General features: G+C 33.5%; 1 protein-coding gene across 4 annotated transcripts in view; it reads right to left on the bottom strand.

Moving 5' to 3' along the window:
- Positions 1-14,961, bottom strand: part of ADGRB3 (adhesion G protein-coupled receptor B3) — a 954,807-nt gene that overhangs the window by 470,980 nt on the left and 468,866 nt on the right. For all 4 annotated transcript variants that reach the window (XM_001365288.4, XM_007484165.3, XM_056818441.1 and 1 more), the window contains exons 12-13: positions 7,396-7,464; positions 1,625-1,733 (exon numbers count right to left, since the gene is read on the bottom strand). In XM_001365288.4, the coding sequence (XP_001365325.1) occupies positions 1,625-1,733; positions 7,396-7,464 (178 nt within the window). The remainder of the gene's footprint in view (positions 1-1,624; positions 1,734-7,395; positions 7,465-14,961) is intronic.

Below are 14,961 nucleotides of genomic sequence, written 5' to 3'. Positions count from 1 at the left end.
TGTTTTAATTCTGCATTTCCTTTGCTAATTGTTGAATATAAAAGGAAATTACCTCATTTGAATCTCAGATTAGCTAATTGGGCTAGGGAATAATATTAGCACTAATATACCGCTTCCCACTCCAGGCCCAAATTAAGAAATTCTTTTAATAGATAAAATAATCTTCACTCACAAAGAATGACAAATACTTATATGTATAAGTATATATAAATTTATACATATAATATACATGTATGTAATATATGCATTCATACATATTTATATATGTTTTTTGCAGGTGGCTGAGTAACTCACAATTTTTAATTAGTGGCAACTTGAAATTGGCAAACATAATTCTTAAGATATGATTACATTTTTGTTAACTATATAAAGACAAGCAAACCAGAGGAGTCTAGTAACTTGAACTTTACAACTGGCAAATTGTTCTATGCATAGTCACAAACATGTTGGGAAAGGGAGGTATAAAAAAATAAAAATGAAATTACCATATTCCTAACTCAGTATGTATAGCATTTTTCCTTGTTGGTTTTAACACTAGGAATAAAGGGTATATTTTGATGATCGTAAGTATTAGTTGACTCTTGATGTAATTATGGTGCTATAAAAATGTCTATGTTGCTATATGGTGTAATTGAACCCCACTGGAGAATATATAATATTAATAGCAACTCACTATGAGAAAAATATATTTTGAGTTTTATATGTTCTTACACTGTGTCACTCTTGAAATAAATGCATAACTAATTTGAAGGGATTTGAGGGATCCAATGAGTCTTGGAAAACTGGTCATGAAAACTTCTGTGCTTGTAGTAGTACTGAGGATGTTGAAAAGATCTCTGAAAAATTCTATAATACAGACAGAGTCAACACTGGGAGGGGATATTTGAAACTAAATAATTAGACTTTACAGTCATTTTGTAAGGAGGAATACAGAGACTTGGTACATATACTGTACAGATAAAGCAAAATTAAATTAGATAATAATAGGCAGGAGGAAGAGACCACATTTGCCATACCTATGGACACTCCAGACATGTGAACACACACGCATACACACACACACACACACACACACACACACACACACATATATACTCTTCAATGATATATGCATATATAATATATATACACCTACAAGTATGTATATACATATAGATGGATACATATATGTGTATATGTATGTTTTACTTGTGACAAGAGGAAGTACTTACAAAAAACCAGGTCTATGCATGTATATGTGTATTTTATATATATATACATATATATGTATATATATATAAAATCCTTAAATAATGTTTAAGGAGTCTACTGATTTATTCCCCTTCAAAAATAAAAATCAGGATTGTGGTCAATTAAGTATTTATAGGGACAAATGTATGCATATGTATACAATCTATGTAAATATTTAAAATACACAAAATCAGGATCTAATATGAAATATGCACACTGTGTATATATTGAGGTTAAAGCACAGATATTAGGTGTGGTATATGTGGTGAAATATTCACATTATATAGATTTATGTAAATTGCATACATTATGCATGGGTATATAGGGTAAATACTTGCAATTTGTGATTTTCAGTAATAGTATGAGTTTGACAAAATATATTCCTATTTCTTACCTACATTTCCAGTCATTAGGTATGAATTCTGAAAGTCCATCATTCCCATTCCAACAATGTGTATAAAATCTTCAATCACCTGCATTAATTCTATGGAGCCTGGGTAGATCTACAGAAACAAGCAAAAATTATATGAAAAAGAGTACTTTCTCTCATAACTCTAGAAGCATCAAGGACAACTTTCCATTCTGTTTTAAGAAGGTCATGGAATATGCAAACAGCTGTTTGGTATTAAAGAAGTATGTGCACCAATGGCTTTTGAACTATTAACAGGAAAGATGCCAACATTATCACAGTAAGTGGAATGTTATAGCAGTGTATAGCAATGATTAATCCTCCATGATCCTTCCTCTTCTCCCTGAAAAAGGCAACACTTTTAAGGACTGTCATCTCAGAAATAAACAAAAAATAGCCATTGATGGATTTCTTGTTATTACTTAAACACAACCTTGAAGGAAAAATGGAACTCTTGGTCTTTAATTTTCATCTTTAATTTTAGTCAGTCATGTTGACCCATGAACAGGATGGGGAACAAAAGGAAAGGAGAGACCTTACTTCTGAAAGAAAATAGAAAATATTGTCTGGAGTTCACCTTTACCTTCCCAAATTTGCATAACAAAATTACCTTCCCCCTCCCCCCCCCCATAGTTGGATGATACCAGCAAAAGTAGAGACTTTGTTTAGTCATTTTCCAGTCATGTTCAACTTTTTGTGACTCTTTTGGGGTTTTCTTGGCAAAAATACAGAAGTGGTTTGCCCTTTCCTTCCCCAGATCAGTTTACTAATGAGTAAACTGAAACAATTAGGGATAAGTAACTTCCCCAGGGTCACATAGCTAAGTATTTGAGACAAGATTTGAACTCAGAAAGATGAGTCAATCTGACTAAAGACCTGGTACTTTATCCACTTGTGCCAACTAACTGCCCTATTTTCTTCTTGGAAAATAAAAGGGACAGGTAGGTGGCATAGTGAATAGAATACTAGAAAGAGTCAGGAAGATCTGAGTCATAATCCAGTCTCAGACATTTAAGAAGTCTATGATCTTGGGCAAGTCACATAACCTCTGTCTGCTTCAGTTTCCTCTTCTATGAAACAGGAATAACAGTAGCATCTACTTCTAGTGGTGGTTGTAAAAATAAAATGAGAAAAAAAATTATAAAGGGTTTTGTAAACCTCAAAGTGCTATGTAAATTGCTAGTTAGTTATCTGTCGTTGCTATTATTATTATTATTATTATTATTGTTATTATTGTTAGATTTTTTTGATATATGGCTAATAAAGTAGTAGAAATTTTATCTTTAAGGGTCACTAATTTTATCTGATTGCATTGAGATGGATAAATTTAATTATATGGAGGAAAATGATTGAAATTGGGTATTTTGCATTTGTTATGCTTATAACTAAGAGGCAGAACGGGGCAATTCATAGAAACCTGATTTCAGAGTGAGGAAGACCCTGTTTTAAACCCTAATCTTGACACATATTGGATGCATGACCCTGGTCAACTCACAAAGTTTCAGTGTTCTAAGCAACTCTTAAAAACTATATATTAAAGAAAAGGTGCTGATCTGTATTGGTGGAAGAAATTTCTCATCTAGGAGTTCCCTATACCAATGTAATAACAGATCCAATCACTATCCCTGTCCTTATTCTTCACCAATGCAACTTCTAGGGTATCTCTCCCCTTTAAAATAAATTATTTATTTCCAGATTGGAATATATGAATTTGCAAAGCCCTATAAGAGATTATAAAAGATACTGACTAATTGCAAAGAGTACAGTATTGGTATCAAAGAGTTGAGGTAAGAATAGAGTTTGGACAATTAGACAGAGGACACTCTACTTTTGTAGGCTTGGAGAATGTTTTTGACTTAATCACAGTAATCTCAAAGACTTCCACAGACTTTATTTCTGGAAAATAACACTATAAAAATCTCTCCATTTTATTTACTTGCATAACCAAACCTTCTACAGATAAATTCATTTTCTGACTGACTTGAACATATGGGACATAAGGCAACAAATGAATTAATTGGGGCACTGCCAAAGTGACTTATGATGCCAACAGTCCATAAAAGAATACTTTCTAGAGCATGACCTTTTCTCATAATAGTGTGTTATGTTTTTAGGTTAGTAATAGAATTTTGGAGTTGGATGGTTCCTTGGAGACCATCTTTCTCTAACTTCTTTATTTTTTGCATTAGAAAATGGAAGTGAAGAGGGAATAAGTGGTTTATTAAGATAAAGCAACTAACTGGTGGCAGAAATGAGGCTAAAATCCAGTTCTTTTTATTCTTACACTTGAAAATAAAGACATTGTCCTTTGTCATCCTCAAAATAAAAGCATTTTTTCCTAACAAATAATGACAATTTACACATACACATATACACACACACACACCTTATTTTGTGTATATGTATGAGAAGCTATAGAGACTGTCAGCTCACTTCATTTTGCAGATTCTGTTTGGCTTAAACTATGATTAAGCTATCTCTCCTAGGATAAATCCATCAATATTAATCTCATCACCACATTGCTAAATCAAGCTTCTTCTCCCCTCTAATTGGAGGGCTAGAGGGCAAACTACCAAATTCCTCCCAATGCCTTCCTTTATAGAGAGCAGAAAGTGACCTCTCAGTTCATTCATTAGTCTTTGTTTATTGATTTCCAGAAATTCTAGTGACCTCTCAGTATCTAATTTCAGCTCCACAGAACAACTTCCAGGTGTTCTTCCTCCCCATCACACTGCTATCCTGTCTTCTTTTGTGAGGTCTCCTTCTTTCAGGTGTAAGCTTCTTAATGGAAGATACCATTTTTCTATTAATTGTAACTCCAGTGATTATCATAGGGCCCCACCACATAGTAGGCACTTAATTGGATTACAGTAGGTTGGAATGGAGAGAAAATCAACTAACCTCACAGTCAGGAAGATCTAGCTACCAGTCCCACAGTGGACCAATATTGACTATTTTGTAAACTTCTTAATTTCTCAGTGTGTTTCAAGCAACTCTGGACTATAAGTTGCAGTTGATTTAGGAATTTCCTCACTAGAAATTCCATACAGTGTTATCTATACATGTTATCACATGTAACATTTTATGTACTTGAGCCTTCCATATGCAGAAAGGATTTTATTTTTTAGTGACTTGATATTTATCTCTTTTAAAAATCAGTTTCAAATAATGTGCCAATATAAAAAAAAAACAAAAACTTGTGGTAAGTCATTTCACTAAGATTTCTAATGAGTCATACACAACAAATAGGGGTGGGTACTTATGAGCTTTTATCTATAATACCGAATCTTTTCAGTATAGTTGCAAAACATTTTTAACTATTTACCATCTCCATTAAAAAATAAAGCTACAGCCATTTTTTTTCTGGAAACCAATAAACAAAGATTAATGATTAAGCCAAATCAAAAGTAACAAGCCAGATTATGGATTTGGGGACTTGAAATGATTATAAGAAATTCTGCCATCATAAATTATTTGTTCATGTTGAGAATCTCACAGTAAATCATAGGTCAGATGAATTGCACCTTTGTTTTAAATAGAGTATTATAAATTTGTTCTAAATATACCTATAATTAATGGTCTTAAGACCCGGAGAAGAAGGACGTACCTAGCCTATGCAGCTATATTCTGAAGGAAAGTCAATCATTTACTTACAGTGAATGAGGTTTTCCAGTGAAAGGATGCCAAATACAAATGCACAACTTAAACTAATAGAAAGAAACAGAGATTCAGTATCTCAATGTAATAAATAGTTATTGATGTGGTGCCAGTTGTTATATGCAATTGAAATACATGGGATTTGTACCTCCTAGTGGTGGACCTCCATTAGAGGTCCTATCAAAGGAGAAGTAATGAAAACCTAGATCCCATGAATATTCAGCAACAGGGACTGAAAGTTACATTATAGGACATTGGCATATTAACTTTTTTTGTCCCTTTTATAGAGAAGCAGAGGAGTCTGAATCTCCTATAGTATTTTATTAGGTGAGAGCTTTCATAGAACATAGATGAGTAGTTTTCCACAGATGGTATTTCAAGGGGGTGAGGAAAGCTATAACATTACCTTTGAATATGACCTCTATTCAGGTCTCATTAAAATTTAAACAATTTACAAATCACAGCAGGCATCAAAATTGTTTTTCTCTCTTCTGCTGGCCAAGTCTTGATTTCCTAACCTAACAACTGCTGCTTCCATTAAACAAAGCAAAACAAAAACTGTTTAGATTAAAAAATTAAACTATATGATTGACAACCTTAATTTTTTATTAATGAATTACATAGTGGAGCGAAAAGATTCCTAGCATTTTATTTAATTTGAACATTCTTTCAGATGAATTCATTTAAATGATTAGCATACCACTCCTTTGAATTTCATCTCTTTCATGTTTTATTAAAATATCATAATTTTCTATGAAAGCAGAATTTTGAAAAGTACTTTTGAAACTAAACCCTAATATGAACTAAAATAAATATATTTGGTTTCAGAAAGAGGTCATAAACTTTTATTTGTATATGAAGTCAATGTTAGAGGTATATCTCATAAAAGGCTCACAAAATACTATTTTTAAATTTGCATTATCAACTATGAATATGTAATAATAGTGAGAAGAAATGAGTCCAGTTAGGTAATGTTTATTTCTGGGATGTTTATTTTTAACATTACAATATTTTCCTCTGTAGATCTTCACCCATATTTTACATGAAGAAGAAAATGTATTGATATTTTATATAGTTTTTTACTTTTAACAAAAATTCTATAGTAATGTATTATACAGGGGATCCATATCCTGGTTTCTAAAAGGCATATAGGCAATGAAGTACAAGCTTTGATAGACTTCAAGTATATGCCTAACCATTAAGTGGATCTTTTTCAATGAAAGTCCTTATTTAAAAATTTTAAATTAATTTTGAGCTAATCTTTTAATTGGCTTAAATTTTAAGCCAATGCAGTTCATAGGTTACCTACTAAAGGTGAGTAGGAGTTGTTGGTAGTGCCCATGCATAGAAAACTGATAATTAATGCTTTTTTAAAGAAAATAGTTAATGATACTCAAGCAAATTGGAGGCAGGGGAGAGAGACATTTAACAAGCACATAAGGCTAGTATTATATTACTAAAAGACAGCAGAGAATTAGAATAAAATTGAAAAGTAAATGTTCTTGTTTCGGCTTGTCTTTGCCTTGACAAATTTTGGCTCAGGGTAGAGATTTATTCTTGTAAAGATGATCTTGATTAGATTGTAGTTTGGTTGTAAATAAGAAAGCCAGGTGGTCAAACTGTGTACTGCCATGTATTTCTGTTTCGATTTTAAAGTAATCAGATTTTCTTTCTTTTAAATATGAGAATGGTGAAAGGGATTGAACAGCATAGAACTGTTAAGAATTTGTTCCTAAAAGAAATAAATGACTAAAATTAGGAAAATTTTTTTAGATCTCAAAAGGTGTATTCTATCCAAAGTATGACATCAGGTCAGATGCTAATCACTGTGTGGAAAATCTGCATGGGATCTGAAAGAAAGATTTTAGACTCTATTGTTCAACTCATTCCTTTTTTCATGGGGAAATTAAGTCCAGAGAGGCTGAGAGAAATGTTAAAATGTGACTAGGCAAACAGGATTTTTGACCTAAGTCCTCTTGTTCTCTAACACTTCCTTCTTTTGTTTCCCACCACAAATTTCCAAAAGTTAGTTAGCAAATTAATTTCAAGTTTGATTTTTACTCTAATTGAAAAATATTAAACATTCAAATCCATCATACCTGTTGTGCGTCTTCCCATTTTTCCTTGTTTTCTTCATCTAGAAGGTTGCTAACTATTTGAAAGAAGTTCTGTAAATTAAAATGGAAAGATATTAACTATAAATGAAGACTTTCTTTCCTTAAGCAATATTTATTTGAGTTGGCCCTATTGTGAAGTTCTCTCTAATCAATATATAACACTAGATGATCTCTAAGGTTCTTACTAGACTATGATGACATAATTTTATATGCTTTATACATCTTAGTACATTTATATTTAAATATCTTTTTTTCTGCTCATATTTAATTCATTATATCTATTTTTTGTCATGACTGCATGAACATTTATTTTTGTTCTTCATATATAATAATTCTGCCAACATACTTCTGATAAGATATATATTTTGAAATTTTTTCTCCAGGAACTGGGATTCCTTTCATAGGAAATAGTCTATATTGCCTTCCTGCCTCTTTTTTTTTTTAATCCTTACCTTCTGTCTTAGTTATTGGTTCCAAGGCAGAAGAGTGGTAAGGGCTAGGCAATGGGGGCTAACTGACTTGCCCAGGGTTGCTCATCTAAGGAAGTATCTGAGTCCTGATTTGAACCTAGGACCTCCCATCTCTAGGCCTGGCTCTCAATCCACTGAGCCACCCAGCTGCCTCTCTGTGCCTCCTTTTTATAAAGATAGTTAGCACTATATGAAGGTTAGCCAATTGCAAATATAATCTCATTTTATCCTCACCACATCCCTGAAAGAGTAGGTGCTATTATCATTCCCATTTTACAGATAGGAGGTATTTTAGTAACTTAGTTTCTCAGAGCTCAGACACTTATATGAGAATAAATTTGAACTCATATTTTCCTAATTCCAGGTCCAATGCCTAGTTGCTTAAATAAATTTACCTAGTGTTATTGTTTTAATAAGAAAACCAAAGATACATCATTTCTTTTGCTCTCACCAAAATATCCTATAGTTGTCTTTATCAACCTTCATTGCATATATTTCTTAATGTTTTCAAATTACAAAGATGGCTCCATTTGACATTTCAACCTTGCAGTTCTAATAATTTATGATTTTTCAATACATCATGGTGAAGAAATTTTTGCTATTCAATGTCCCCCTCTTTCCCAACCCCCTTTCAATTATTTCTTTCCTATTATGCCTATAAAAACCCCTGGCAAGAACTTAGCAAGCTACAAAAACAATACAAAAAAACAACAAAAACAAAAGACACTTAGAATTTCTCTTTCTTTCCTGTTTGGAAAAAGAGGAAAATAACTTTAATTTTCTCTATAAGTTGTGGGGGAAGAGAGAAGTGGATTTTTTGCACATGAAAAAGATGAGAGTTTAAAAAAATTGAGAAAAGAGGATGGTGACTATTGTCCAATGACATCAATACTCCTGGGTAAGCAGCTGGCATCAGCTACAACTCTAGTTCTTCTAGAGAACTTCTAAGATGGGAAGAAGATGGAAAGTTCCTGATACTATGTGTGTTTAATCATAGGTGCCTGACTCAAAAACTGAAGCTAGCAGAGAAACAAGCCAGTTCAAAGAAGAATGAAGAGATGATCTCTATCCTGCCCTAGTCTTATTCCTTTTCAGTTTGTCATAAATTTTTTTCTGTTAAAAATGCATTTACCATTCCTTCATAATTTTTTCTGTTGTACAAGCAATATGTGTCTTCTTTCCTAACATTATGAACATGGAAATATGTATTGTATGATAGCATATATACAACCAAATCACATTACTTGACATCTCAGGAAGGGAAGAGAGCTTAGAGGAAGGAAGAGAACATAGGATCACAAAATGTCAGAAAATGATTATGGAAATTGTATCTACATGTAATCTGAAAAATTAAAAATTTAAAAAGTATTTGCCTAGATTTAATAATAGTTTTCATGAGCCCCTGAGATCAAACTTTTCCTTAAGTTGCCCTTTGTAAAATGGAATCCACAGGATAGAGGAATCTTTATTAGGACAGGGCCAAGAGTTATATCCTCTTACTAATGGCTCTACTTGTTTCTTGTTTTTATTACTTTCATTTCTCTTTATCCTTTTATTGCCTTCTCTTTTACCATCCATTCCATATATCCTCAGCTTGGGTCAATGAACCAATATAGGGGCAATTAATTAGCTTTTTTTTTTTTTTTGCTTAGCTTAATATAGCTAAGACATAATCCTGAAATCACTTCATGCTATCTTCACTTAAAAGTATTTTGAGTATTGGTTTTCTTTTAATAATAAATACTTGTAGTGATCATTAATATCCATGTGTTTCTATTTTGTTTGGTAGAAAAGGGCTTGTCAATTGGTAGTGAGAGAGACTCTCAATGATATAAATGGTGCATTTATATATATTATTATATATTATATGTATATAGAATACCTCAGTTAGTGGTTGGGTAGCCCAGCCTGAAAGTGGCCTTCTTTTTTTTTTATATCACTGTAATGTTTGGTCAAGATTGAACACATGCATTAGCATGTGTTTAGGAGATGCATTTCTAGGAAGATGAAGACCAAAAGATCTATGTAAGACTTTTAAAATGGTTCCATCTCTTTGAAACCATACATATCTAATTTTTCTTTGGTAAGAGAAGGCTCTTCAAGCCCACCTCTCTAGCAAACTCCTCAACAACCTACATCTGGACAGAATCATTAAACCTAATGGAATTCAGTCCTGATATACACCAGGTCAAGTAGAGATCCCTAAGCAAGATTATAAAATACATGTAATAGTATGATGGTTTCGACAGAGGCTTATAATCGATGTAATTGATAGTCAATTCCATTATTCCTTTTTCTAGTCCATTTGGAATGAGATCAGAAAAAAATTAGGTGCCACAGAAAAGAAACAGAAAATATTTTATTAAAGTTTTTTTTTTCAACCTCCTACTGTCTCTGGTTTCTTAAAACAGATATTTTCTACTCTTAATTAAGTTCACCTTGGTGTTTTCAGAAGAAAAACAAAGATGCTTCATTTCCTCTATCCTTGTGGTTTGAAGCTGTAAAGTCTATATTTAATTGTTCTATTTATATTATTGCTATTCATTTTAATAGTTCTCAGGATATCACAAGGTTCAAGCATTTTAAATCATAACCTCTATAAAAGTTAAGAAATAATTTATTCCACATATTTTCAAAAGTTCATTATTATTTAGAATTATTTTCAATTCCTTTAACCTTTCTTCATTTTTTCCTTCTTTTCCTACTAACAAAGTTACAAATGCTTATTTTATTATACTAGATTTGTGTTTATGACCAGACAATTATTTAATATTCAATACTCCTCTGTTTATGATTACCAGTTAACTCACTTGGGAGCATTTTGCTAATAAGACCAAAGATACTAGTCTGATCTCTGTAGAGGCCAGTTAGTTTCTGTCTGTTCCATGACTACATTATTTAATTATCACTGCACCCCTAACCTCTGACAGCTATTTTGCAAATACCTGCTGTTACACTAAAACAATATGGATCAGTTCCATATCTATCCCTATAAGTGGAAGAAACTCTAAATGTATGTCCTACTTACATTGAATTGGCAATATCATCCCAGTATATGAAGAAGAATACATATTTCAACTTCTGGATATTGGCCAACCAATGTAAAGATCATAGCATCAATGGATCATGGATACAGAACTGGAAGGTAACTCAGAGAATATCTGGCCCCTTATTGAGACCTTAGAGACTAACTGACATGTCCAAGGCCACCTAATTAATGATTACAATTTTCTAACAGAGTTTAAAGACTTCTTTGGGCAAAAGTACAAAACAGTAGCTATTAAATTACACGTAGAATTTAATAACATTGACCAGTAAGTAAACTTAAAAAATTAATAAATCAAATGCACTTATCTTGAATAATGTTACAAGGTCAGCAGTCTAGCACCTTACTAAATCAAGGCAAAGTGGGAATTACAAGATGCTTCCAACTCCCCTAAAGAAAACTGTTTCCATTCCATATATGTGGAATTCAAAAAAGCCATTAAGTAGCACACCAGCTAAAAAGGGCTTTGATAGGCACCACAAGTATATTTCTGATCCCAGTAGTAAATTGTACCATAGGTAGCCCAGAGCCAAAACTTTACTGTTTACGGCACATCAAATACAAAATTATAAGGTGCTCTGCTGTTGAACATCAATATCACAGAAGAAGTTTTATGAATCTGACAGGGATTTTTCTATTTTAATTTTGATGGGAGGATTTGTATCTTATTTATATCTACTTCCCCCATATTTACTTGAAATAGTGTCTAACACATAGAAGGTACTCCATAAGTGTTTACTGAATTAATGCCATTTAATATTTATATTTTGTAACATTTATATTGTTGGTTCTAACAGTGATATATCCCTCTCAATATTTTGACATTTTAAAAACCACTATTATCTTTATGGACAAACATAGTATACTATAAATAGGTTAATTTCCATAATTTTTTTGTCAGAACATTTTTTTAAAAAATACTATTTTTAAAAAAATTAAAAAAAATAAAGAATACTATTTTGAGGGATAGGATCTCTTGTTTTAGGTCATAGGCCTAGGTTTTTGAAAAAGCATGAAATAGATAATATTTTATAAGCACAAGTGCCCTCTGTTTTCTCTATACTTCTTACTAATAGTGAAGTTACCTGATCCTTGTAAATCAGCATGACAGAATTATATCACTGTGGTTATCTGACATGATATACCTGATAGCATCTTGTCTTTTTCATCATCAGTTATCAAGTCTTTGCTGGTTTAAGTAACTAGGTTAGTGTCCCTTTTAGTCCTTCCATATGATCTAATTTGTGTTTCGAGTCAGATACCCTGGAAAACTTGAAAGCTGAGTGCTTTCCTAGCCCTAAGCATTAACCCTATATATTTTTTATTTAATTCATTGCTTTGTAATGCATAGATCAGGTCTAATTCATTTTTTCCTCAGAGGCTTAAAATCCCTCAGCAGAAGAGACTTGTGACTTCCACTTTCTTTTCTGGGAATGTCCCAGGTCATGACGTTTATTCCTTATTATCCTCCACATAATCACAGTGTCAGAAAGGGAAAATATTCTACCCTTAATTGAACAAGAATCTCAGGTTCCCAGTTAATCCTCCAATAGCCAGGTTTTAACTGAAAACCTTTGGTAAGGGGGAACCCACAATGTCCAATCACAAGTAGCCCTGGGACATAAAACTGAGAAATGTCACTGATATTTCCAACCAGGGTTCCTCTCCTTCCTGATCTATTGGGCAGTAGAACCTGGTTTCATCATTTTTTTGTCCTTAAAGCAAACACAGAACATTTTACATTTTTTATGAGTTCATTTTCCTTCCTGCTAGTAACAGAATTCAGGTTGAAGATTCTCTGTGGATTGTGAAGGCCTACAAGATACTCCTCTTTGTGATCCCACTAGGCTAGTCATATCCATCCCTAGAAATCTGGAAGAGATTCATTACCACTCTGAAAGCTCTTTCCTGATCATTCATCTGGGGAAAAACAAATGGATAATGAACACCCATTGCCTCAAATATGAACTTGAATATCATATGATATCTAAGTCAGGAAGGAAAGACATTTGGTCTCAGTAATGAACAGGATGAGAGTGATAATAATAGCTAGCATTTATGTAGCCCTTTAATGTTGATAAAGCAGTTATACATTCATTATTCTATTTGATCCTTAAAAACAACCTTTTGTGGGGTTTTGTCCTTTAATTATCTTCATTTTACACATGAAGAAACTGAGGCTGAGAGAGGTTAAGTGATGTGCCCAGGGTCACAAAGCTAAATGTCCAAGGTAGGACTTTTAACTCAAGTCTTCCTGATTCCAAAACCAGCACTCTAATCTCTGTGCCACTGGAGCTGCCAAAATTCCATAATCCAGAGTATAGTAGTCTGAATTGCCAAGAGAAAGTCACAAAGCTGCTTTAATGACTGACCCACATTTTTCCAAGAAAGAAAGACCCATTGTATTTAATACCAATATTTTGATTGGTGTATCTGAATTTCTTTAGGGAATGGAACATAAAAGTCTCTGAAGAACTGAAAATGAATATCACAAAATGGCGTTAGAGAAAGATACATGATGGACATGAGCCATCTGTCACATATAGCCACTGACAAATTTCAAGGGAGAAAAATCATTAAAGATATCATCAGGGAGAGTGTACAATAGGTCCCTTGGTGGAGGCAAAGTTTGGCAGGAGGACAGCTAGAGTGGTCCAATAGCATCCTCCTGATAGAAGAGAAAACAAGGAAGACCTCAGCATATCAAGTGGATTTTTTTAATTTAGAAAAGGACATGCACAAGAGTATAAGACTGCCATCATGAATGCCTTGTGATCAATATTTGAATCCCTGAGATCACAGACCAACTTGAATATCAAGTATTCTGTAACAATGAGAAAATCAGCCTGGTGTCATAATTTTCCCTCTCCTCTCCTCTCCTCTGCTCTCATCTCCTTTCTTTTCCTCTCCTCTCCTCTTCTTTTGTTTTCTCTTCTCTGTCTTTGTCTTTATCTCTGTTTCTGTCTGTCTCTCTCAAAAATCCTAAGACATTTGCTATTTTCTACTGTAAATCTTGAAATTTCTCAGACTTGTGAATGTTAAAAATTTCCACATTGAGGAATCCTCCATTGGAACAAATTCCCTACTGGAAATATTCCCCATTTTGATGTGAGAACTGACCAGGATCAGAAATGGGAGGACCTCTACTCCACCCATACTTAAGACTGCTTTAGGGGAGAAAACTCCTTGCTATGGGAGAACCTCTACTCCACCCGTACTTAAGACTGCTTTAGGGGAGAAAACTCCTTGCTAAACAATGAAAGTACTTGGACCCATGCTTATAATAAGGCAAGGAGTTCTTTGAGCCATGCCTGTTTTTTAGAATTGATACAATGGGATGTTAGGTACCTAAAAGGGTCTGGCAAGTTTTCTCTTAATGAGATTAGTCGATTCAGCTGTGTTTTCTCTGGTTCAGAGTTACTGAGGGGATTAGTCAACGCAGCAGCATTTTCTCTGGTTCAGACTTACTGAGGAGGTTAGTTGACTTAGCAGGAATTCATATGGGCTGTCTTTTAGAAAACATCTACAGTGATTGGTAGATGGAAGAACTTAAGGGAGGTGACATAGGAAAAAACCTCCTATATAAGAAAAGGAATCTCTTGAGCAAGCGATCCTTGGAGGCTTGGAGATAGGATCCTTGGGTCCTTGGAGATAGAGATAGATCCTTTTGGAGGAGGCCCTTTGAAGATCTCTTAAGAAGAAGTCCCTTGGGAGGCTGACTCTGGCTGGAACTCCCTCTGGGGAGACTCTGTTCCCCAGACTTCCTTGCTTAAGACAAATCTTGTGGTGAGTGATAACTGACTGGTTTCTCTCTTAAGGCTTAGGCCTGGGTTGGCCAGGCCTGCCCTGGGCCGACCTATTCTTTTCTCATTAATACCTTTTCTCTCTCCTTCTCCTTTTCTTTAATTCTTCATTGTATTATTAATTAAATTCTCTATAAAACCCAGTTGACTTGGGCATATTCATAATTTGGAAATATGTTCCCTGGTGACCACCTTATATTTGATTTAAGAACCAAGACACTGTAGTGAA

This window comes from Monodelphis domestica, chromosome 2 (genome assembly GCF_027887165.1).
Source record: "Monodelphis domestica isolate mMonDom1 chromosome 2, mMonDom1.pri, whole genome shotgun sequence".
Taxonomy (NCBI): Eukaryota; Metazoa; Chordata; class Mammalia; order Didelphimorphia; family Didelphidae; genus Monodelphis; species Monodelphis domestica.
This window is presented reverse-complemented; position numbering and strand designations above follow the sequence as displayed.